At 36.8% G+C, this 23876-nt stretch overlaps 1 protein-coding gene across 1 annotated transcript in view; it reads right to left on the bottom strand.

Moving 5' to 3' along the window:
- Positions 1-22403, bottom strand: part of Tslp (thymic stromal lymphopoietin) — a 52372-nt gene extending 29969 nt beyond the window's left edge. The window contains exons 1-2 of the mRNA XM_070035977.1: positions 22316-22403; positions 4404-4457 (exon numbers count right to left, since the gene is read on the bottom strand). Of these exons, the coding sequence (XP_069892078.1) occupies positions 4404-4457; positions 22316-22403 (142 nt within the window). The remainder of the gene's footprint in view (positions 1-4403; positions 4458-22315) is intronic.
- Between the last annotated feature and the right edge of the window lie 1473 nt (positions 22404-23876).

The raw sequence follows: 23876 nt of genomic DNA, 5'->3' as shown, positions 1-23876 counted from the left end.
ACAAAGGAGGAGGCTGCAATGCTTGGTAAGAAATGTATGCATTATCCTGCCCATGTAATTGTAGCCCCTCTGTACAGTATGTTCTCAAATAAAATAAAATAAAATTAAAAAAAAAGAATGTTTATAATAAGCAATAAAATATAAATTCTATATAAACAGTTGTTACATAATTTATGAGATAATGAAACATTAAATATTTGTACTTATTCAAAAAAAAAAAAAAAGAATGTTTGCTAAGAGTTAAGTCAGAGCATTCACCCAAATGTCATCCAAGCTACACTTCTGCCTGCATGTGAAATTTAGGAAGAAGATCGGAACCATGTAGACATTGATTTGAAAGTGGGAAATTAAGTGCAAAGTTAAGTACAGTTCTAGCAGAGTCCTTCCACTAATTTTCTTTACCCTTTTGTAAAGGTACTGTTTTGCTTTCCTTATTTCTCAGAGGTAAAAGAAGGGATTTAAATAAGAATGCCAATAGACACATGAAAAAATGCTCAACCTCCCTAGCCATAAAAGAAATGCAAATCAAAACAACATTGAGATTCCACCTCACCCCAGTTAGAATGGCTATAATCAAGAACTCTAATAACAACAGATATTGGAGGGGATGTGGACAGAAGGGAACCTTACTTCATTGGTGGTGAGAATGTAAACTTGTTCAACTACTTTGGAAAGCAGTATGGAGGTTCATCAAAAGACTACACATAGAATTCCCCTATGATCCAGTAATTCTACTTTTGGGCATTTACCCAAATGACCACAAACGAGGCCATACTAAAGCTACCAGCACAAGTATGTTTATTGCAGCTTTATTCACCATAGCTAAGATATGGAACCAACCCAGATGCTCCTCAATAGATGAATGGTTCAAAAAAATGTGGAATATATATATATAATGGAATTCTATACTTCCATCAGAAAGAATGACACCACCCCATTTGTTAGGAAATGGAAAGATTTGGAAAAAATTATATTAAGTGAAGTAAGCCAGTCCCAAAGAAACATAGGTCCCAGGGTTTCCCTTATTTGCAATAACTAGTATATGTCTAGGATAATCTTACCAGACAAGCAGAAAAGGTCAAAAGTTATGTACATATGACCATATTAGATGAAGTTAAGTGAAATGAATCCCAAGATAGGGACACATTTCTATTATAGTCTATCTATAAGAGTGTCTGTTAACTGGTTAGGGGCTATACACTTGTACAATGTATTATGTTTTAAAGTTTTGAACTCAGAGTGTTGAGCAAATATTCTTTGCAAATATTTTACCATTTGAGTCATGTCCCCAGCTCTTTTTGCTTTTGTGGAGTCTCACATTTTGCCAGGGTGGGTGGGACAGTGATCATCCTATTTCCTTTGTTGTTATTGTGGATGGAGGTGTTGGGAACATTCTTCCCAAGTAGTTAGGATTATAGATGTGAGCCAACATGCCCAGTTTGTATTTTTTCCTTCTGTTTATTTATAATTCTTCCCCTAATAATTATAAAAATGGCACATATATGTTTATATATAATAGGAAAAATGCAGAGATGAATAAATGTGATTAAAGATAAAATAAGAATATGAAGTTAAGATATGCTAGGAATATAGCTAATATAAAAGGTTTATACAAAAAAATGTTTATACCAGAAGGGTGCTACAGGTTTGACTAGAAGAAGATATAAAAGAGATTTCGTGTCTCTCTCTCTTTCTCTTGTCTTTTTTTTTTCTGTTGTTATTTTATTTGTGCAGGTACCAGGGCATGAACTGAAGGCTTCATATTCTTGCTTGTTTTCTTGCTCAACTGTCTTCAAAATACAATCCTTGCCAGGCACCAGTGTCGCACGTCTGTAATCCTACCTACTCAGGAGGCTGAGATCTGAGGATCATGGTTCAAAGCCAGGCCGGGCAGGAAAGTCTGTGAGACTCTTATCCCCAATAAACCACTAAGAAAGCAGGAAGTGGTGCTATAGCTCAAGAAATAGAGCACTTGCCTTGAGCTGAAGAGCTGAGGGACAGTGTCTAGTCCAGAGTTCAAGCTCCAAGACTGATCAAAAAACAAGTTAAATGTTTTGTTTTTTGTTTTTGTCAGTTGTGGGGCTTGAACTCTGGGCCTGGGCACTGTCTCTGAGCTCTTCAGCTCAAAGCTAGCACTCTACCACTTGAGCCATAGTGCCACTTCCGCAAAAAACAAACAAACAAAATACAACCCTTTAGGTTTCAGCTTCATGAGTAGCCAGGATTATAGGTATGAGTCACCAATGCCTGGCGTCTGCATTTTATTTGAACCAAACAAAGACATAAATATCAATGAAGTTCTTGTGAATAAAAATCATTTTGAATAAAAGTTATAGCAAAATAAAAATTTGGACTTAACAAATTATACACAGGAGAGGCCAATAAAATGCTCAGTATGGTGGTAGATAAAATACTCACTAAATTTATAAAAAATTGAATGTTTACTTTTCATAATTTCTCAAAATAACTAGATATTGTAGTAAGAAAGTTTAGTTTCAAACATCTAAAATAATGTTATAATTACATTTCACTGATTTAACACATTATACAATATAAAATACCTGAAAAGATATGTAGATACAGCATTACAGGCAGACATCTAAGAATATTATGTCTTAAAACCACGCAAAATTTTCATGTCTGGATTAAACTGGGTGCGCAGATAGTAAATACTGCTCAGTAAAGATTGATTTCCATTATATTATCATTGAGAAAATGTAATTTTGATATGATACTTTTGTCATGCACTGGGTATATATATTTATTTCAGATTATTACCTGGGTAGCTGAGCATCCTATTATCATATGGAGATTAGCTAAGGCTTAAGCTAGATTCCAGGTCTATCTAACACATTGGAGAGTAGATGAATATATTCATCAATTGCAATCACTAAAAAGCGATTAGCTTTTCAAAAGAGAACTTTGAAACACTTCGTATGATCCAAAAGTGTCAATGGTTCACACCTATACTAACCTTAACTACTCAGGAGGCTGAGATCTGAGGATCAGAGTTCAGTCAGCTCAAGCAGAAAATTCTGTGAAACTCTTACCTTCAGTTAATCACACACACACAAAAAGAAAAAACAAGTGGAGGTGGAGTTGTGCCTGAAGTGTTAGAGTACCAGTTAAGTACAAAAGCTAAGGAACAGCACCCAAGCCCTGAGTTCAAGCCTCAGTACTTTTTTTTTTTTAAAAAAAGAAAGAAAGCAAAGTAGCTAACTTTAATTATTATAATGTCTGGGTGATCTTCCCAAATTGATTAAAATTTAAAATGTATTTTTATTCCTAAAGTAGTTGACTTGCCAAATTAGGCTATTGGTGTTGCAACAATTATATGTTGTAAGAAATTTGCTGAATGTGCTATTTTGACCTCTTTGTAGCTGATTTTAAGGATATATGTATTGCAGCAATTTGTTGGAATTGAGGTCACTTCTACCTAGTCACACAATAAATGCACATTCCTAGCATATAGAATGCTACTTTTATCTTCTACAACAGATGGTAGGGAGATAATATACACCTCATCAATAAGTAATTTGAGGCCAGAGGTTACCAAATAAAAATAAAGATTTGAGTATAACATTTCTGACAGCGGACAGATATTTTTCTATGTGCCAGCACCCTTCAGTAGTTATAATGAAAAATGAAAATTGGAAAAAATTACAATTGTTCTAGGAATTTTAACCAATCAACATTTTACTACGCCAATAGGTTCATGAATGAAGACTGATTCTTAGAAATACATGAATATTAGGGGCAGACTCCTAGAGGTAATTACACCTTTTTAATTTCAAACACAGAACTTTTCTAAAAGCCTAAGTAGCTGAGATATATGGAAGTAATTTCAAAATTAAAAAATATACTTTGATTATAAACATTATCATAAAAGTTCAGCATTTCCAACTGGTTACCTAGGAGAATTCCCTTTATTTATTCAACCACAGAATGTGGTCTGTATTGCAGATTATTTGTAACTGCATGGGTTGTGTAAATTATGGGATGTGAAACCAACATTTATTTATCTCTAAAATATAAGCATTGCACATCCCAAAAGATGGAATTGGTTTAAGATTTTATCCCAAGGACCGTTCTCTTTAATAATGTGCATCAATAAATTTATTGCCTATGAAGAACTGTATAGTGATTAATACAAGATCATAGGGCAGTTCCGGGAAGATGGCGGAGGAGAAGCTGGAAGCTAAAAAAGCTCTTGCATAGAAAGCAGTTTTAGTGCTCCAATGAACAGTCCTAAGCCAGAGAATCACACCAAGTGTGCCATCATAGTACAGAGAGTTAGGCCAGAGAGGGAAAATCCAGGCACAGAGAGAGATCTGAGCACTTGCCAGCAGCCACGGCTGCGGCTGCGGCTGCGGCTGCAGAGACGGTGGCCGTAGCCATCATACCTGCAACATAGAGAGTCCAGGATGAGGGAGCCAGACACCACAGGCGAGCGGATTCTACTTAACACCAACAAGAACTGACAAGGAGCAGACATCTTCATCCTGCAGTTTGCGGACCAGAGCCAACCCAGGAACCAAGACTCAGTGTGAGTACAAGCCTGACGTCCTCACTCCTTCTCAGGGAGCAGAGAGGGAAGGCCAAAGGTCTCCATCTCTGATACTGAAAAAGTCAGGCTGAGGTGCTAGCTCCAACTCAGGCCTTGGAAGAAAACTAGAGTCATTTAGCAGGTCACAAGAACCTAACCTGACCAGCCAGACTCAGCTCCACCCACGGAAAAGTCACCCAGTTCTGGGCAAGCCCCAGGAGTGGCTTTTTTCACTGGGTAAACAGAGCCAGAGGCTGCCCCTCCCTTTAGCAGCCTCAACAATCAATTGAAATTCAGTAAACATAAACCCTGAGAATGGCTCCAGGCTGGGTTCTGTGAGTTTTTCACAAGCTAGCCCCTCAGGGAAAAGCTACTGTTTGCTGAAGGCCTCAACTCTACCCAGAACCTAGCCTCATCACAGCATCTCCAAACTTGAGGAAACAGCCATCTCCCTCTTTTGTGATACTCAAAACAGAGCCCTCTCCCACTGAACTAGCCTGGGAGGAGGATCACAAAATCCTGGATAAAGCAGAGCATTCTTCTGCCTGCTCAAACAAACTGACTTAAGAAACCAACCAAGCCATAGGAAAATCAAACACCACAAGCAGACCAGAGACTCCAACAAGAGGCTGGTTAGGGCACAAGGGAGATACAGGATCTTCTCACCTCTCCCAAAAAAATCAAAGAACTTTTTTTGTACCTTTTATTTATTTATTTATTTTATGCCTCACTTCTTTTTTTTTTTAATTTTATTTTATTTTATTTGAGAACATACTGTACAGAGGGGCTACAATTACATGGGCAGGATAATGCATACATTTCTTACCAAGCATTGCAGCCTCCTCCTTTGTTTACCCTTCACCTCCCTTCCCAGCCTCCCACCCCCACAACCTCCCTCCCCCCCCCACACCGACATTGTAAAGTTGGTTTTGACATGACATTTTGTACTTCTCATTGTTGCAACAGGTCCACCTGAATCCTTAAACGACTTGTTTGTCCCCATCTCCTCAACATGTTATAATGACATCAAATATAGTGAAAGCAGGGGTTACACTGTGGGGGAGGGACATACATAGCAACAAAGAAATAATCTTATAAATGCGTTAGAAACACATGCATGAAAGAAACGAAAAAATTAAAATACATATTTAAGGGTTCATTTTCCTAACATCACATTATCTGACCTTTTCCGCTTGACTCATACCTATACTAGATATTGCAAATAAGGGAAACCATGGGACGTATGCTTCTTTGGGCCTGGCTTACTTCACTTAATATAATTTTTTCCAAACCTTTCCATTTCCTAACAAATGGGGAAATGTCATTCTTTTTGATGGAGGCATAGAATTCCATTGTGTATATATACCACATTTTCTTGATCCATTCATCTACTGAGGGGCTTCTGGGTTGGTTCCATATCTTAGCTATGGTAAATAATGCTGCAATAAACATAGTTGTGCTGGTAGCTTTAGTGTGGTCTTGTTTGTAAACATTTGGGTAAATGCCCAAAAGTGGGATTGCTGGATCATAGGGGAGATCTATGTGAAGTCTTTTGAGGAACCTCCATACTGCTTTCCAAAGTGGTTGAACAAGTTTACATTCCCACCAACAATAAAGTAAGGTTCCTTTCTGTCCACATCCCCTCCAGCATCTGTTGTTGTTAGAGTTCTTGATTTTTGCTGTTCTAACTGGAGTGAGGTGATATCTCAATGTTGTTTTGATTTGCATTTCTTTTATGGCTAGGGATGTTGAACATTTCTTCATGTGTCTATTGGCCATCCTTCTTTCTTCTTCAGAGAAGCTTCTCTTTAAGTCTTTCACCCACTTATTTATTGGGCAGTTGTTTCTTTGAGGATTTGTTGTTGGGTGGTTTAATTTTTTGAGTTCCAAGTATATTTTAGATATGAGACCCTTGTCCGTTGTATGGCTGGTAAAGATCTTCTCCCAATCCGTGGGCTTTCTATTGATCTTGCCAGCTATGCCATTTGCCCTGCAGAAACTCTGCAACCTTATGCAATCCCATTTGTCCAACCTTTCTTTGATTTGTTGTGCTTCCGGGTCTCTATTCAGAAAATTTCGACCTGAGCCAAGGAGACCTAGGGTTTCTCCTATTCCATCCTGTAATGTTTTCAGAGTGTCTGCTTTGTGTTCAAGGTCTTTGATCCATTTGGAGTTGATTCTGGTGCAGGGTGATATATAAGGATCTAGCTTTAGTTTTCTACATGTAGTTAACCAATTTTGCCAGCACCATTTACTGAAGAGGCTGTCTTTCTTCCATTCTATTGTTTTAGCTTCCTTATGGAAGATTAGATGGCTATAGGTCTGTAGGTTCATTTCTGGGTTTTCAATTCTATTCCATTGGTCCTGAGGTCTGTTTTTATGCCAATACCAAGCTGTTTTGATTACTATGGCTTTATAGTAGAGTTTGAAATTTGGTATTGATATTCCTCCAGCAGTGTTCTTTCCGTTGAGGAGCGTTTTTGCTATTCGGGGTCTTTTATTGTTCCATATGAATTTTTGGATTGCCTCTTCTATTTCCTTGAAGAATGAGGGTGGGATTTTGATAGGTATCGCATTGAATTTGTAGATAGCCTTGGGAAGTATTGTCATTTTCACGATGTTAATCTTGCCAATCCAGGAGCATGGGAGGTTTTGCCATTTTTTAAGTTCTGTGTTGATTTCCTTTTTCAAGATTTTAAAGTTTTCATCATAGAGGTCCTTCACTTCTTTGGTTAAGTTAATTCCTAGGTATTTTATTTTTTGTGGGGCTATTACAAATGGAGTTGCTTTCCTAATTTCAGCCACACTTTTCTCATTGTTGGCATATAGAAAAGCCATTGATTTTTGGGGGTTAATTTTATAACCTGCTACTTTGCCAAAGTTTTGAATCAGCTTGAGTAATTTGGGAGTGGAGTCTATGGGATTCTTTAAATACAAGATCATGTCATCTGCAAAGAGGGAGAGTTTTATTTCTTCTTTCCCTATTTGGATCCCCTTTATGTCTGCATCTTGTCTTATTGCTGTAGCTAGGCATTCTAATACTAGATTGAAGAGAAGTGGAGAGAGTGGGCATCCTTGTCTTGTTCCTGAGTTAAGAGGAAATGGCTTTAGTTTTTCACCATTGAGTATAATGCTGGCTGTGGGTTTGTCATATACAGCCTTTATTGTATTGAGGAATGATCCATGGATTCCTAATTTTTCCAGAACCTTCATCATAAAGGGGTGTTGGATCTTGTCAAATGCTTTTTCTGCATCTATTGAGATAACCATGTGGTTCTTATTCTTGCTCCTATTGATGTGATGAATAATATTAATTGATTTGCGTATATTGAACCAGCTTTGCATCTCTGAAATGAATCCTGTTTGATCATGGTGTATGATTTTTTGGATGAATTGTTCACCCAGCAGCATCAGAATACACGTTCTTCTCAGCAGCACATGAAACGTTTTCTAAAATAGACCACATTTTAGGCCACAAAGCAAACTTGTCTAAATTCAGAAACATTGAAGTTATACCTTGCATTCTCTCTGACCACAAGGGAATAAAATTAGAACTCAACACCAAAAGCCACCAAAGAAAGTCCGGTATCACATGGAGGCTGAACAACACACTGCTGAATCATGAGTGGGTCAGGGAAGAGATTAGAAAGGAAATTCAAATGTTCATGCTATTCAACAAAAATGAACACACAAATTACCAGCTCCTCTGGGACACAGCAAAGGCAGTACTCAGAGGCAAGTTTATAGCTCTGAACTCCTACATCAACAAATTGGAGAGATCGGAAACTAACAATTTAATGACACATCTAAACCTCCTTGAAAAAGAGCAGCAAGATAAACCCCAATCCAGTAGACGGAAAGAAATAATCAAAATTAAATCAGAATTAAATGAATTAGAATCCAAAAAAACTATAGAAAGAATCAACAAAACAAAGAGTTGGTTCTTCGAAAAACTTAACAAAATTGACAGACCCTTAGCAAACCTTATCAGAAAAAGGAGAGAACACACCCAAATTAATAAACTCAGAGATGAGAATGGAAACAGCACTACGGAAACAACCAAGATTCAGAACATTATAAGGGAATACTTCTCAAAGCTTTATGCTAATAAGTTTGAGAACTTGACAGAAATGGACCTTTTCCTAGCAAATATTGACATGCCAAAACTAAACCAAGATGAGTTAAACCAGCTTAACAGGCCCATATCAAGCATTGAAATAGAAACAGCAATAAGAGACCTCCCAGCTAAGAAAAGTCCAGGACCAGATGGTTTTACAGCGGAATTTTACAAGGCCTTCAAAGCAGAGCTCACACCAATACTCCTCCAACTCTTCAATGAAATTGAAAGAGAAAGCTCACTACCGAACACCTTCTATGAAGCCATCATTACCCTCATCCCAAAACCAGGCAGGGACTCATCAAAGAAAGAGAACTATAGACCCATTTCTTTGATGAACATTGATGCAAAACTTCTCAACAAAATTTTGGCCAATCGACTTCAACAATTCATCCAAAAAATCATACACCATGATCAAACAGGATTCATTTCAGGGATGTACCTTTTATAAATTTTTTTTTCTAAAACTTTTTTAAATTTTTAATTTTTACCTTTTTAAAAAATGTTTTTTAGTAACTTTTTTTCTTCCTCTTATAATTTTTTTTAGGGGTATATGTGTGTGTGCATTTTTCTTTCTCAAATTTTTTTTTGTTTTTTGTTTAGCTCTACTGAACTTTTGATCTTTTTTTCTTTCTTTCTCATTCTTTTCACCTTTTCTTCTCTTTTGTTCTCCTTTGTGTGACTTAATTGCTGTTCTGCACATCTTCAGATATACCCGTAGTCGATTATTAGACCTTATCCCCCATTATGTAAACACTTAATCCAGAAATTTATTACTCAATTCAAAACCTCTTAGGCTTAAATTCCTTAATAGCAGTACTACCTCTTTATACCTATATAATATTTTAAGCATTTTTATTTTTAAGTTTTTCACATCTCCTTTATTTCCCTCCCCTTTTCTCATTATACCCATGTTCTTCTCTAAATATTGCATTTTCATTTTTGCATAATTTTGAAGCATTGCACTTTTTAATTTTTAATTTTTGCTTTTCTATTTTTCTTGTCTCTTTTTTCTCTTTCTCTTTCTTCTTTCTCTCTCTCTCTCTACTTTCATCCTATCCAACCTATTGCCTGCTTTGAGATTAGGACTTAGTTAAGTTAACTCTCCCTGTGCCTTCCCACATTCCTCTATTCCTATTTTTACCCACATCTCTCCCTAAACCTAATAATTTCTGGTTTGCCAAATTCTTCTTTGCGGTTCGTAGCCCATAAATATATAGTTGTTTGATGTTGAATAGATATATCTGTTGAACTAGATTCTATCTGCAGACTTTTGACTGTGCAACTACAGACTTTGGTTGATGCTTGCCTTAAGATAGTGTTCTAGCACAAAACTGGTGTTACTTTCATCCCAAATGGGCAGAGTAAGCCGGAAAAACACAAGAAAAATGGCATGTCCGGGTATCTCAACTCCTACTCATGATAATCAGGTAACAGAACAGATAATGCATAATCCAAAGGAGAGTTCCCAAATAGCTCTACAAACACTGTTGGTAAACATAGCAAATGAAAATATTGAAAACCTACAAAGGACTCTGTATGAGCATGATAGGGAGAGAGAGGAGGCAAACCAAAGGTTAAAACAGGAAAATATTGAAAACCTACAAAGGACTCTGTATGAGCATGATAGGGAGAGAGAGGAGGCAAACCAAAGTTAATACAGGAATATGAGCATGAGGAAGCTACTCAAAAACTGATACAGGAATTGTGTGAGCAGCTTGAGAACACTCAAAGAGAAAGGCAGGAATGGCATGGGCAGGCTGAGAAACACTCAAAGAGAACTACAGGAATGGCGTGAAGGTGAGGAAGCTAAGCAAAGTGTAATACAGGAATTGAGAGAGCAGGATGAGTATACACAAACATCACTAAAGACATTCATGGAATCCATTAACAAAGACCTGAAAGAAGTCAGGGAGACCAGAAAGGGAATGCTGAATGGAACCCAAAAGAAGGAATGAGAGTCCAAGGAAACCATAACCAATCAACTAAGTGATTTGAGAATAAACGCTGAACACCAAATTAAGGAAGTAAGAAGTTCATACAAGATCTAAAACAAAGCTCCAACAAAGAATTTGAAGCCATCAAAGCTGACCAACTAGAAAGAAAAGAAATAAAAAACAAAGTAGAAAGTCTTGATAGTAGGTTAGACCATGCAGAAGTTCGAAACTTGGGGATTGAAGACAGCCTAGATATTATAGAGAAAGAACATACAACCATCCATGACAAATCCAAGAAATATGATAGATCTATTCAACACTTGGAAGACACCATCAGAAGGCCTAATCTGAGGATAATGGGTGTACAGGAGCACCTAGAGACAGAAGTTAATGGTGTAGGAAATTTGTTTAACAGGATCCTAGCAGACAAATTCCCAAACATGCAAAAAGATAGGCCTATTCAGCTACAAGAAGCTTTTAGAACTCCAAATAGACCAGACCAGAATAGGACATCCCACCATCACATTATAATCCACACAGGATCAATTCAGACCAAGGAAAACATCCTTAAAGCTGTCAAGGAGAAAAGATCAATCACCTATAAAGGGAAATCAATTAGAATCACCTCAGATTTCTCAGCAGAGACAATCAAAGCAAGAAGAGCCTGTAATGTTGTATGCCATTCCCTAAAGACAAACAACTATCAACCAAGAATACTGTACCCAGCTAAACTCTCCTTCATAAACAAAGGTCAAATAAAAACCTTCCATAGCAAAGAAAAACTGAAACAAAATATCTCCACCAAACCAGCCCTACAAAAGATACTTAAAGATGTCCTACACATAGAAAACCAAGAAGACCACAATAAAGGCCAAGAAACCGCACCCAAACTGAGAATCCAAGAACCATAGGAAGAACCCAGTAGCTGCAGCCCCCAAGAAGGTGAATAAAATGGCAGGAACTCCCAAATACCTCTCAGTCCTATGTCTTAGCATTAACGGACTTAACTCTCCAATTAAGCTACATAGACTGTCTAGTTGGATTAAAACTCAAGATCCTTCTTTCTGCTGCCTTCAAGAGTCACATGTTGCCCATAAAAAACAAAACAAAACACATTTTCAGTGTTAAAGCAAACAGCCCCCATAAACAGGCAGAAGATGCAATCCTAATATCAGATAGAATAGACTTCAAATTAAAATTTTTGAGAAGAGATAAAGAAGGTCGCTACATACTAATTAAGGGATCTCTCCTTCAGGAGGGTATTACAATTCTAAATATCTATTCGTCAAACAACAGAGCACCCAAATTTATCCAAGAAACACTACTTTCCTTCCAATCCCACATAGATCCAAAGACATTAATTGTAGGGGATTTGAACACACCACTCTCCCCACTAGATAATTCAACTCGGCAAAAACTCAACAGAGAAACCGCAGACCTAAACAACTGCATAGATCAACTAGATTTACCAGACATCTACCGAATATTTCACCCAGCAGCATCAGAATACACGTTCTTCTCAGCAGCACATGGAACATTTTCTAAAATAGAGTACAATTTAGGCCACAAAACAAACTTGTCCAAATTCAGAAACATTGAAGTTATACCTTGTATTCTCTCAGACCACAAGGGAATAAAATTAGAACTCAACACCAAAAGCCACCAAAGAAAGTCCTGTAACACATGGAGGCTGAACAACACACTTCTGAATCACCAGTGGGTCATGGAAGAGATTAGAAAGGAAATTCAAATGTTCATGATATTCAACAAAAATGAGCACATAAATTACCAGCTCCTCTGGGACACAGCAAAGGCAGTACTCAGGGGCAAGTTTATAGCTCTGAGTTCCTACATCAACAAATTGGAGAGATCTGAAACCAACAATTTAATGAGACATCTGAGCCTCCTTGAAAAAGAGCAGCAAGATAAACCCCAATCCAGTAGATGGAAAGAAATAATTAAAATTAAATCAGAATTAAATGAATTAGAATCCAAAAAAACTATAGAAAGAATCAACAAAACAAAGAGTTGGTTCTTCGAAAAAATTAACAAAATAGACAGACCCTTAGGAAATCTTATCAGAAAAAGAAGAGAACACACCCAAATAAATAAACTTAGAAATGAGAATGGAAACAGCACCACAGAAGCAACCAAGATCAGAACAGTATAAGGGAATACTTCTCAAAACTTTATGCTAATAAGTTTGAGAAGTGGCAGAAATGAACCTTTCCCTAGCAAATATTGACATGCCAAAACTAAACCAAGATGAGTTAAACCAGCTTAACAGGCCCATATCAAGCACTGAAATAGAAACAGCAATAAGAGACCTCCCATCTAAGAAAAGTCCAGGACCAGATGGTTTTACAGCGGAATTCTACAAGGCCTTCAAAGCAGAGCTAACACCAATACTCCTCCAACTCTTCAATGAAATTGACAGTGAAAGGTAACTACCTAACACTTTCTGTGAAGCCATCATAACCCTCATACCCAAACCAGGCAGGGACTGATCAAAGAAAGAGCACTATCGACCCATTTCTTGATGAACATTGATGCAAAACTTCTCAACAAAATTTTGGCCAATCGACTTCAACAATTCATCCAAAAATCATACACCATGATCAAACAGGATTCATTTCAGGGATGCAAAGTTGGTTCAATATACACAAATCAATTAATATAATTCATCACATCAACAGGAGCAAGGATAAGAACCACATGGTTATCTCAATAGATGCAGAAAAAGCATTTGACAAGATCCAACACCCCTTTATGATGAAGGTTTTGGAAAAATTAGGAATTCATGGAACCTTCCTCAATACAATAAAGGCTGTATATGACAAACCTACAGCCAGTATTATACTTAATGGTGAAAAACTAAAGCCATTTCCTCTTACCTCAGGAACAAGACAAGGATGTCTACTCTCCACTTCTCTTCAATCTAGTATTACAATGCCCAGCTACAGCAATAAGACAAGATGCAAGCATAAAGGGGATCCAAATAGGGAAAGAAGAAATAAAACTCTCCCTCTTTGCAGATGACATGATCTTGTATTAACGAATCCCATAGATTCCACTCCCAAATTACTCAAGGTGATTCAAAACTTTGGCAAAGTAGCGGGGTATAAAAATAACCCTCAAAAATCAATGGCTTTTCTGTATGCCAACCATGAGAAAAGTATGGCTGAAATTAGGAAAATAACTCCATTCGTAATAGCCCCACAAAAAATAAAATACCTATGTATTAACTTAACCAAAGAAATGAAGGATCTCTATGATGAAAACTTTAAAAATTTGAAAAAGGAAATCAAAACAGAACTTAGAAAGTGGCAAAAACTCCCATGCTCCTGGATTGGAAAGATCAACATTGTGCAAATGGCAGTACTTCCCAAGGCTATCTACAAATTAAATGCAATACCTATCAATATTATTCCAACCCCATTCTTCAAGGAAATAGAAGAGGCAATCCAAAAATTCATATGGAACAATAAAAGACCCCGAATAGCAAAAACGATCCTCATTAGAAAGAACACTGCTGGAGCAATATCAATACCAAATTTCAAACTCTATTATAAATCCATAGTAATCAAAACAGTCAGGTACTGGCACAAGAACAGACCTCAGGGCCAATGGAATAGAATTGAAGATCCAGAAATGAACCTACAGACCTATAGCCATCTAATCTTTGATAAGGGAGCTAAAAAAATAGAATGGAAGAAAGACAGCCTGTTCAGTAAATGGTGCTGGCAAAATTGGTTAACTAATTGTAGAAAACTAAAGCTAGACCCTTATATATCACCCTGCACCAGAATCAACTCCAAATGGATCAAAGACTTAGGAGTCAAAGCAGACACTCTGAAAACATTACAGGATGGAGCAGGAGAAACTGTAGATCTTGTTGGCACAGGCTGAAATTTTCTTAATAGAGACCCAGAAACACAAGAAATCAAAGAAAGGTTGGACAAATGGGATTGCATGAAATTGCAGAACTTCTGCATGGCAAAGGACATAGCTAGCAAGATCAATAAAAAGCCCATGGATTGGGAGAAGATCTTCACTAGCCATACAACAGACAAGGGTCTCATATCTAAAATATACCTGGAACTCAAAAAATTAAATCCCCCAAAAACAAATCTTCAAAGAAACAACTGCCCAATAAATAAGTGGGCTAAAGACTTACAGAGAAACTTCTCTGAAGAGGAAAGAAGGATGGCCAATAGACACATGAAGAAATGCTCAACTTCCCTAGCCATAAAAGAAATGCAAATCAAAACAACATTGAGATATGACCTCACTTCAGTTAGAATGGCTAAAATCAAGAACTCTAATGACAACAGATGCTGGAGGGGATGTGGACAGAAGGGAACCTTACTGCATTGTTGGTGGGAATGTAAACTTGTTCAGCCACTTTGGAAAGCAGTATGGAGGTTCCTCAAAAGACTCCACATAGAGCTCCCTTATGACCCAGCAATCCCACGTCTTGGCATTTACCGAAATGTTTACAAACAAGAACACACTAAAGCTTCCAGCACGACTGTTTATTGCAGCATTGTTTACTATAGTTAAGATATGGAACCAACCCAGATGCCCCTTAGTAGATGAATGGATCAAGAAAATGTGGTATATATACACAATGGAATTCTGTGCCTCCATCAGAAAGAATGACATTGCCCCATTTGTTAGGAAATGGAAAGACTTGGAAAAAATTGTATTAAGTGAAGTAAGCCAGGCTCAAAGACATATAGGTCCCATGGTTTCCCTTGTTTGCAATAACTAGTATATGTCTGAGTCAAGCAGAAAAGTTCAGATAAGTTGATGTTAGGGAAATGAACCCTAAGATATGTATTCAAATGTTTTTTTTTCTTTCATGCGATTGTTTCTAACACATTTGTAAGATTATTTCTTTGTTGCTTTGTATGTCCCTCCCCCACAATATAACCCCTACATTCACTGTATTTGATGTTGATATAATTTGTGGAGGGGAAGGGGAAAAACAAATTGTTTAAATAGGGATACAGATGGACCCATTGCAACAATGAGATGTACAAGTCCTTTTGTCGAAAACGAACTTTATAGCTTTGGTGCAGGGGTTGGGGGGCGGTGAAGATTGGGCAGGGGTGGGGGTGGGGGGAGGATGGGAAAGGATGGGAAGGGGAAACAAAGGAGGAGGCTACAATGCTTGATAAGAAATATACTTATTATCTTTCCCATGTAACTGTAACCCCTCTGTACAGTATTTTCACAATAATAATAATAAAAAAGAACATAGGGCATCAATGACCGAGAAATCTCAGTGCTTGAAAAGAATATATGGGGCGAATAATGGAAGGGGTAGTATTGATCAAATTGACATGTTGGTCTCTTTGAACTACCTCAAGAAGAGATGAAACATTAAAAAATCAGAGAATATATAGAATTCAATTGATGGACAAAATACAGTAAAGAGTTCCAAGCATTGAATATGTTTTGGAAGTTGTGTGGTGCTAGAAGCTTAGTGTATTAGTAAAATCCACAGTGGATCTGTAGGAATGTTAGTAAGTCCTGTGGTTGGTGATGGGAAGTGGAGTGGAAATTAGGTGAAATAATTCCAAGTCTGTAAAACAGAGGAAAGCTACATCAGCTACGCGTTGTTACTTTTCATCTAAAAATTATTTTAATTATAAAAGCATAGCATCAGTTTTCCTTTTAAATCATTCTTAAGTATAAATCATTGGTATAAGTACATTGACACCTTTGTGTTGTCTTCACCACATCTACCTCTAGACTTCTTTTCATGGACCCATTAAGTGGTACCTGTGCAATCTCCTTTCTGTCCAGTGTCTACAAACCAATAGTCTACTCTGTGTCTCATGAGCTCTCTAGGTACCTCTTATAAGAGAACTAGGTAGGATCTATTTTTGCAAATCATTTTATTTATTTCATTTAGCATAATGTCATGAAGAATGGTATGGGTCATAACATGCACCAGCATTTTTTTCATTTGAAAGACTGAATTATATTCCATTTGATGAATATATCACATTTTGTTGGCTTGTTGATTCCCCAGTAGACACTCGCATTGCTTCTACCTCCTTGTTACTGGGAATGATGCCCTATGAAGATGATATGGTAATATCTATTTGAGCTGCCACCTTCAAAACTTTTGGACATAAATCCCGAAGTGGATCTGGTAAATAATGTGGTAAATTTATTTTGTTTTTGAAGAACTTTCACACCATCTCTCCAAACTGTTGCACCATATCATATTTTCATCAACCAAGTACAAACTACTGGTTTCTCCATATCTTTCCCAACATTTGATTTTTAAAAATAACATGTAAGGTAATATGCCATTGTGATTTTGATTTGTATTTTGCTAATAATTAGGATGTTGAGAATCTTCTTATAAACTTACTGATCATTTTAATATCTTCTTCACAGAAGAGTTTATTCAGGTTGCTTGCACATTTTTATTGGGGTTGGATTTCTGTTGTTGAGTTATTGGAGATCTTTACTTGTTCTGGATATTACCCCTTATCCAATAAACAATATGCAATATTTTCTTCCCTTCTTTGCATTTTTATTCATTTCTTTGATGCATTGTAATTATTAGTGTTATCATTGTGCAAGGGTCAGAAAATTAAACATATTTATACTAATACATAATAATAATACAGAAAACCCTTGACTTATGGTTCAGTTTATTATAATTATTATTTTTTGCTTATCATGTTACAAAAGTGGTACACAGTAGAACTCCCGCTCTGAATTTGCAGTTTTGATTTTTTTCTTGTGCTGGCTATTCACAACAACATGCCCTCTCATGAAGCTGGGATGCTTTGTCAAATCACAGCTCCAAGTCTGTTGTGAAGATATGTGGATGATCCTGGTCAACATTCTTCAGCATACTGTGTTGCCATTTGTTAAGTTAGGCATATTAAATGAGGTTTGGTTTATGGTATTCTATATACATAGTGTTTATTGTAATATCTAAGTTTCCTTCAGAAATTGAAGAGAATCTGAATGTAAATGCATGAAAACTAGATTAGAAACCAAACCATTCGATAATTAACGTGGTATTCAAAGAGTTGACACCTTGAAACAGAAAAGTCAAGGACCTACGTGGAAATGCTCTTTGCTTATGTGAAAGCCTGGCTTTTGTTTGGGATGATGTTTTCACAGAATTAAGTTATAGAATTGAGAATAAGGAATCAATCAAATAAAAGTGAATCAGTCTGGGAGTAGTGATCACCACATATCATTATGAACCTAACTTATGATTGGCCCATTTTCATGCACCTGAAGCTAAAAGAAAGAAAAAATTACCATAATATTAAGAAGAAAACAGTAAGATTGTATTTGTGGAGAAGTATACTGAAAAAAATAGATTGGATTTGTTGATGTGTTTTTTAAAGAATTCCATGTTATGAGAGCAGTTTTATACTAACAAGAAAAAGGCCGAAATGAGAACAAGGCTGGGGATGCATGGAAAAGATAAAGTGTAACCAGAATAGCAGACTACAGAAAAGGGTTGGATTTCAATCCCTGAGGAAATGAGCCTTTGAGAGGTGTGTTTCTCCTCACTCTCTAGAAACAGAGAGGGTAGTGAGACATGGATGTGGAAAGCTCTCCCGGTGTGATAGCAAATCATCTTATGATTTGTATTTCTCCCTAACATGGAAATCAAGGTCATCTGGGTGAGAGATTGTGGCCATTGATAGGAAGTGCAGGGAGAACTCTGTGGATGCTTGTAAAACAGTAGTAAAGAATCTAGCCCAGTAAAGAGATATCTTGTTTGAATAATGGCTGAAGAGGATAGTGTAAATGTTAATGTTTACACGTTTCTACTGTGTTTCAGTTCCCTTCCTTTCCTCTTCACATTTTCCTTTCTCATTCTTCCTCACTCTTTTCAAGTTCTGCTTAAAAATTTTCTCTGGAAGTACTGTGTTTGATCTAGCCTTGGTCATATTTCCATTTCCATATCAGTCAAGCATGGTTGGGTGAGTAAGAGAATAAGGCTGCTTAAGTTGGCCCAGATGTCCACAGTGGATGGTAGGGAGGAAATTGGAATATGGTACCATCTACCATATAGAAATGAATTTCTTTGGAGAAGGGAGGGTACCACTTCGGACAGGCAAAGTAAGAGAATCCCATCAACTTGATGTGGTTATTGATGCAATGGAGAGTATGAAGTGAAGATAGAGGAACTGTCCATCATGGAGATTCTTAGCAAGTTAGTAAAGAATACTCTTGTCATTGCAGCAATATACAATGTAATATTATGACTTATTTTCTTTTTAAGATTTCTGAAATTCTGATGAAGATGAACATTTGGACTCATTCAGATTTGGAGTTTTCTCAGAGAGATGTGTCAGCAGGGGGAAAAATGAGGAGAGTGAAGAGGTGGGTAGGTGCTATAATCAAAAGTGTATCAAAATCACAAAGACGAAGATAGGAAAATGAACTGTGATGAAATATAGGTTCTCAAATGGAAAAAATAGGTTGAATTGGTGAAAAAACAAGGATGGATATAAATAGCACTGAAATGGTCTGAAGTGAAGGCCTGGAAAGAGAATTGGAAGATTTATTATCATCTTAAGCAATGGATAATGATACCTGTCTATCGACGAACTTATTAATGTGGAATAAGCATGATGGGAATGAGAAGTTAAGAAAAGTAGGGGCTAAGGTTTGGCTGATCAGTGATGTGCACACTGGTTTCAGCCCAGTATTTATTTCTAGGGAGTCTTGGGGTAAGAGGACCTTGGTTCATATGCTAAAGCAAGTAAGTGCTTACATGTGCTATTTCAGTGATGACCAGGAACTTTTTATTCTTAGGATCTATCTATCTATCTATCTATCTATCTATCTATCTATCTATCTATCTATCTATCTATCTATCTATCTATCTATCTATCTGTTTTAAAGGTACTGTACAGAGGGATTACAGTTACATTAGTAAGGTAATGAGTATATTTCTTATTGAGCATTGTTACCCCCTCCTTTGTTTTTCCCCTATCATCTCTTCCCTCTCCACCTCCCCAACTCCTCCCTCTCCCCTGAAGTTCTAAAGTTCATTTTCAACATAGTATCTTATATATCTCATTGTTACAATGGGTCAACCTGTATCCTTGTTTCAGCATTTAGTTATTTCCCTTCCCCTCCCCAAATTAGAAAAATGTATATACATGATGCAGGGCACTGGAATCAAATACAGTGAAAACAAGAGTTATACCATGGGGGAAGAACATAAAAAAGAAACAAAAAATCACTTAGTACATTAAAAACAACAGTGACAAAGGAAAAACTGCTTGTGTCTCTATCTGGGGATTCATTTTTCTTAGCATCATCTTATATTGTCATATGTACATAGCTTTTGACCTTTTCTGTTTGTCTGGTAAGATTATCCTAGATGTATACTAGTTATTGCAAGTGAGGTTTGGCTTACTTAATATAATTTTTTCCAAGTCTTCCCATTTCCTAACAAATGGGGTGGTGTCATTCTTTCTGATATAGGCATAGAATCCCATTATTTATGTGTGTGTGTGTGTGTGTGTGTGTGTGTGTGTGTGTGTGTGTGTGTGTGTGTGTGTGTGTGTATGAATGTGTGTGTGGGTATATATCACATTTTCTTGATCCATTCATCTACTGAGGGGCATTGATTGGTTCCATATCTAAACTATGGTGAATAATGCTGCAATAAACATGGTTGTTTTGGTAGCTTTAGTATAGTCTTGTTTGTGATTGTTTGGGTAAATGATCAAAGGTGGGATTGCTGAGTATAGGGGAGCTCCATGTAGAGTCTATTGAGGAATCTCCACTGCTCTCCAAAGTAGTTGAACAAGTTTACACTCCCACCAACAATGCAGTAGGGTTCCTTTTTGGCCATATCCCCTCCAGCATCTGTTGTTATTAGATTTCTTGATTACAGCATTCTAACTGGGGTGAGGTGGAAACTCAATGTTGGTTTTTTTTGCATTTCTTTTATAGCACAGAAGTTGACCATTTCTTCATGTGTCTATTGGACATTCTTATTTCCTCTTCAGAGAAATCTTTAGCCCACTTATTAACCAGGCAGTTGTTTCTTTGAGGACTTGTTGTTGGGAGATTTAATGCTTTGAGTTCTAAATATATTTTCGATATGAGGCCCTTGTCCATTGTATGGCTAGTGAAGATCTTTTCCCAAACTGTGGGCTTTCTATTGATCTTGCTAGCTATGTCCTTTGACATGCAGAAGCTCTACAGTTTCATGCAACCCCTTTCTTTGATTTGTTGTATTTCTGGGTCTCTATTAAGAAAGATTCAGGCTATGCTAAGGCACCCTAGGGTTTCTACTATTCCTTCCTGTAATGTTTTAAGGATGTCAGCCTTGACTTCAAGGTCTTTGATCCATTTGGAGCTGATTCTGATGCAGGGAAATAGATAAGGATTTTGCTTTGGTTTACTACAGGTGGTAAAACAATTTTGCCAGCACCATTTACTGAAAAGGCTGTCTTTCTTCCATTTCATTTTTTAAGCTCCCTTATTGAAGAAGTTGGTTATAGGTCTGTGGGTTCATTTCTAGGTCTTCAATTCTATTCCATTGATCCTCAGGTTTGTTCTTGTGCCAGTACAAGCAGTTTTGATTACTATGGCTTTGTAGTAGAGTTTGAAGTTTGGTATTGATTTTCCTCCAGCACTGTTCTTTCTGCTAAGGATTGTTTTTGCTATTCAGCATCTTTTATTGTTCCATATGAATTTTTGGATTGCTTCTTTTATTTCCTTGAAGAATGAGGTTGGGATATTGATAGGTATCACATTGAATTTGTAGATAGCCTTTGGCAGTATTGCCATTTTCACGCTGTTAATCCTCCCAATCCAGGAGCATGGGAGGTTTTTCCACTTCCTAAATTCTGCTTTCCTTTCCTTTTTCAGGTTTTTAAAGTTATAGAGGTCTTTCACTTCTTTAGTTAAGTTAACTCCTGGGCATTTTATTGTTTGTGGGACTATTAGCAAAGGAGTTGCTTTCCTGATTTCAGCCACACTCTTCTTGTTATTGGTATACAGAAAAGCCATTGAATTTTGAGGGTTAATTTTATACCCTGCAACTTTGCCAAAGTAACTTGGGAGTGGAATCCATGGGATTCTTTAAATACAAGATCATGTCATCTGCAAAGAGTACAGTTTTACTTCATCTTTCCCTATCTGGATCCCCTTTGTTTGCATCTTGTCTTAGTGATCTAGCTGGGCATTCTAATACTAAATTGAAGAGGAGTGGAGAGAGTGGACACTCTTGTCTCCTGAATTTAGAGGAAATGGCTTTAGCTTTTCTCCATTAAGTATAATGCTGGCTATAGGTTTGTCACACACAGCCTTTATTATATTGAGGAATGGTCCATGGATTCCTAGTTTCTCCAGAGCTTTCATCATAAGTGGGTGTTGGATCTTGTCAAAGGCTTTTTCTGCATCTATTGAGATAGCCATATGGTTCTTATCCTTGCTCTTTTTGATGTGATGAATTATATTAATTAATTTGTGTATATTGAACCAGTTTTGCATCCCTGAGATAAATCCTGTTTGATCATAGTGTATGATTTTGTTTTGATGGGTTGTTGAAGTCAATTGGCCAGAATTTTATTAAGAAGTTTTGCATTGATGTTCATCAAAGAAATGGGTTTATAGTTCTCTTTCTTTGATGGGTCCCTGTCTGGTTTTGGGATGAGGGTTATGATGGCTTCATAGAAAGTGTTAGGTAGTTACCTTTCACTGTCAATTTCATTGAAGAGTTGGAGGAGTATTGGTGTGAGTTCTGCTTTGAAGGCCTTGTAGAATTCAGCTGTAAATCCATCCAGGGCTTTTCTTGTGTGGGAGCGTTCTTATTGCTGTTTCAATTTCGATGCTTGATATGGGTCTGTTAAGTTGGTTTAAGTCATCTTGGTTTAGTTTGGGTATGTCAATATTTGCTAGAAAATTTTTCATTTCTTCCAGACTCTCAAACTTATTAGCATAAAGTTTTGAGAAGTATTCCCTTATAATGTTCTGAAACTTGGTTGTTTCTGTGGTGATGTTTCCATTCTCATCTCTGAGTTTGTTTATTTGTGTGTGTTCTCTTCTTTTTCTGATAAGATTTGCTAAAAATCTGTCAATTTTGTTAATTTTTTTATTGTGAAAATACTGTACAGAGGGGTTACAATTACATGGGCAAGGTAATGAGTACATTTCTTATCAAGCATTGTAGCCTCCTCCTTTGTTTCCCCTTCCCATCTCTTCCCATCCTCCCCTGGCCCCCCGCAATCCTCCCCCAAGTTTTTGAAGAACCAACTCTTTGTTGATTTTTTTTGGACTGTAAATCATTTAATTCTGATTTAATTCTAATTATTTGTTTCTGTTTACTGGATTGAGATTTAGTTTGTTGTTCTTTTTCAAGGAGCCTCAGGTCCTTGTTAAATTGTTGGTTTCAGATCTCCCTAATTTATTGATATAGGAACTCAGAGCTATTAACTTGCCTCTGAGTACTGCCTTTGCTGTGTCCCAGAGGAGCTGGTAATGTGTGTGTTCATTTTTGTTAAATGTTATGAACATTTGAATTTCCTTTCTAATCTCTTCTATGACCAGTGGTTCAACAGTCTGTTGTTCAGCCTCCATTTGTTATAGGATTTTCTTTGGTGGCTTTAGGTGTTGATCTTTAACTTTCTTCTCTTGTGGTCTGAGAGAATGCAGGGCATAATTTCAATGTTTCTGAATTTGGACAAATTTGCTTTGTGACCTAGAATGTGATCTATTTTGGAGAATTTTCTGTGTGTTGCCAAGAAGAACATGTATTCTTATGCTGCTATAATATTCTTTAGATGTCTGTTAAGTCTAGGTGCTCTATGCAGTTGTTTAGGTCTGAGGTTTCTTTGTTGAGTTTTTGCCAGGTTGATCTCTCCAGTGGGCATGGTGGTGTGTTAACAGCTCCAACAATTAATGTCTTTGGATCTATGTGGGATTTTAGGGATAGTAGTGTTTCCTGGATAAATTTGGGTATTTCCTTAGAATCTTTACAGTGGGAGTATGTTCCTTGGTGAGATTTCCTCTTAAAAATTTGACAAAGTATTATTTTTAATCTAGAGTTTATTAAAAATAAGAATTGAGTAATGAATTATGAACATGTTTAGTAAAATACTTATTAGATAGCTAGCCTTACACACTAGGAGAACAGTGAAAGTTTCATTCCTTGACCTTAAAATTTTTGTAATGTGTGGAATTTAGATTGGAGAAAAAAATGACTAATGAAGGGTAAAAGTTGAAATGAAGAATAAATGTATTTAACTGGTGTTTG

The sequence above is a fragment of the Dipodomys merriami genome, unplaced genomic scaffold (assembly GCF_024711535.1).
Source record: "Dipodomys merriami isolate MVZ:Mamm:240054 unplaced genomic scaffold, mDipMer1.0.p SCAF_27, whole genome shotgun sequence".
NCBI classification, from domain to species: Eukaryota; Metazoa; Chordata; class Mammalia; order Rodentia; family Heteromyidae; genus Dipodomys; species Dipodomys merriami.
This window is presented reverse-complemented; position numbering and strand designations above follow the sequence as displayed.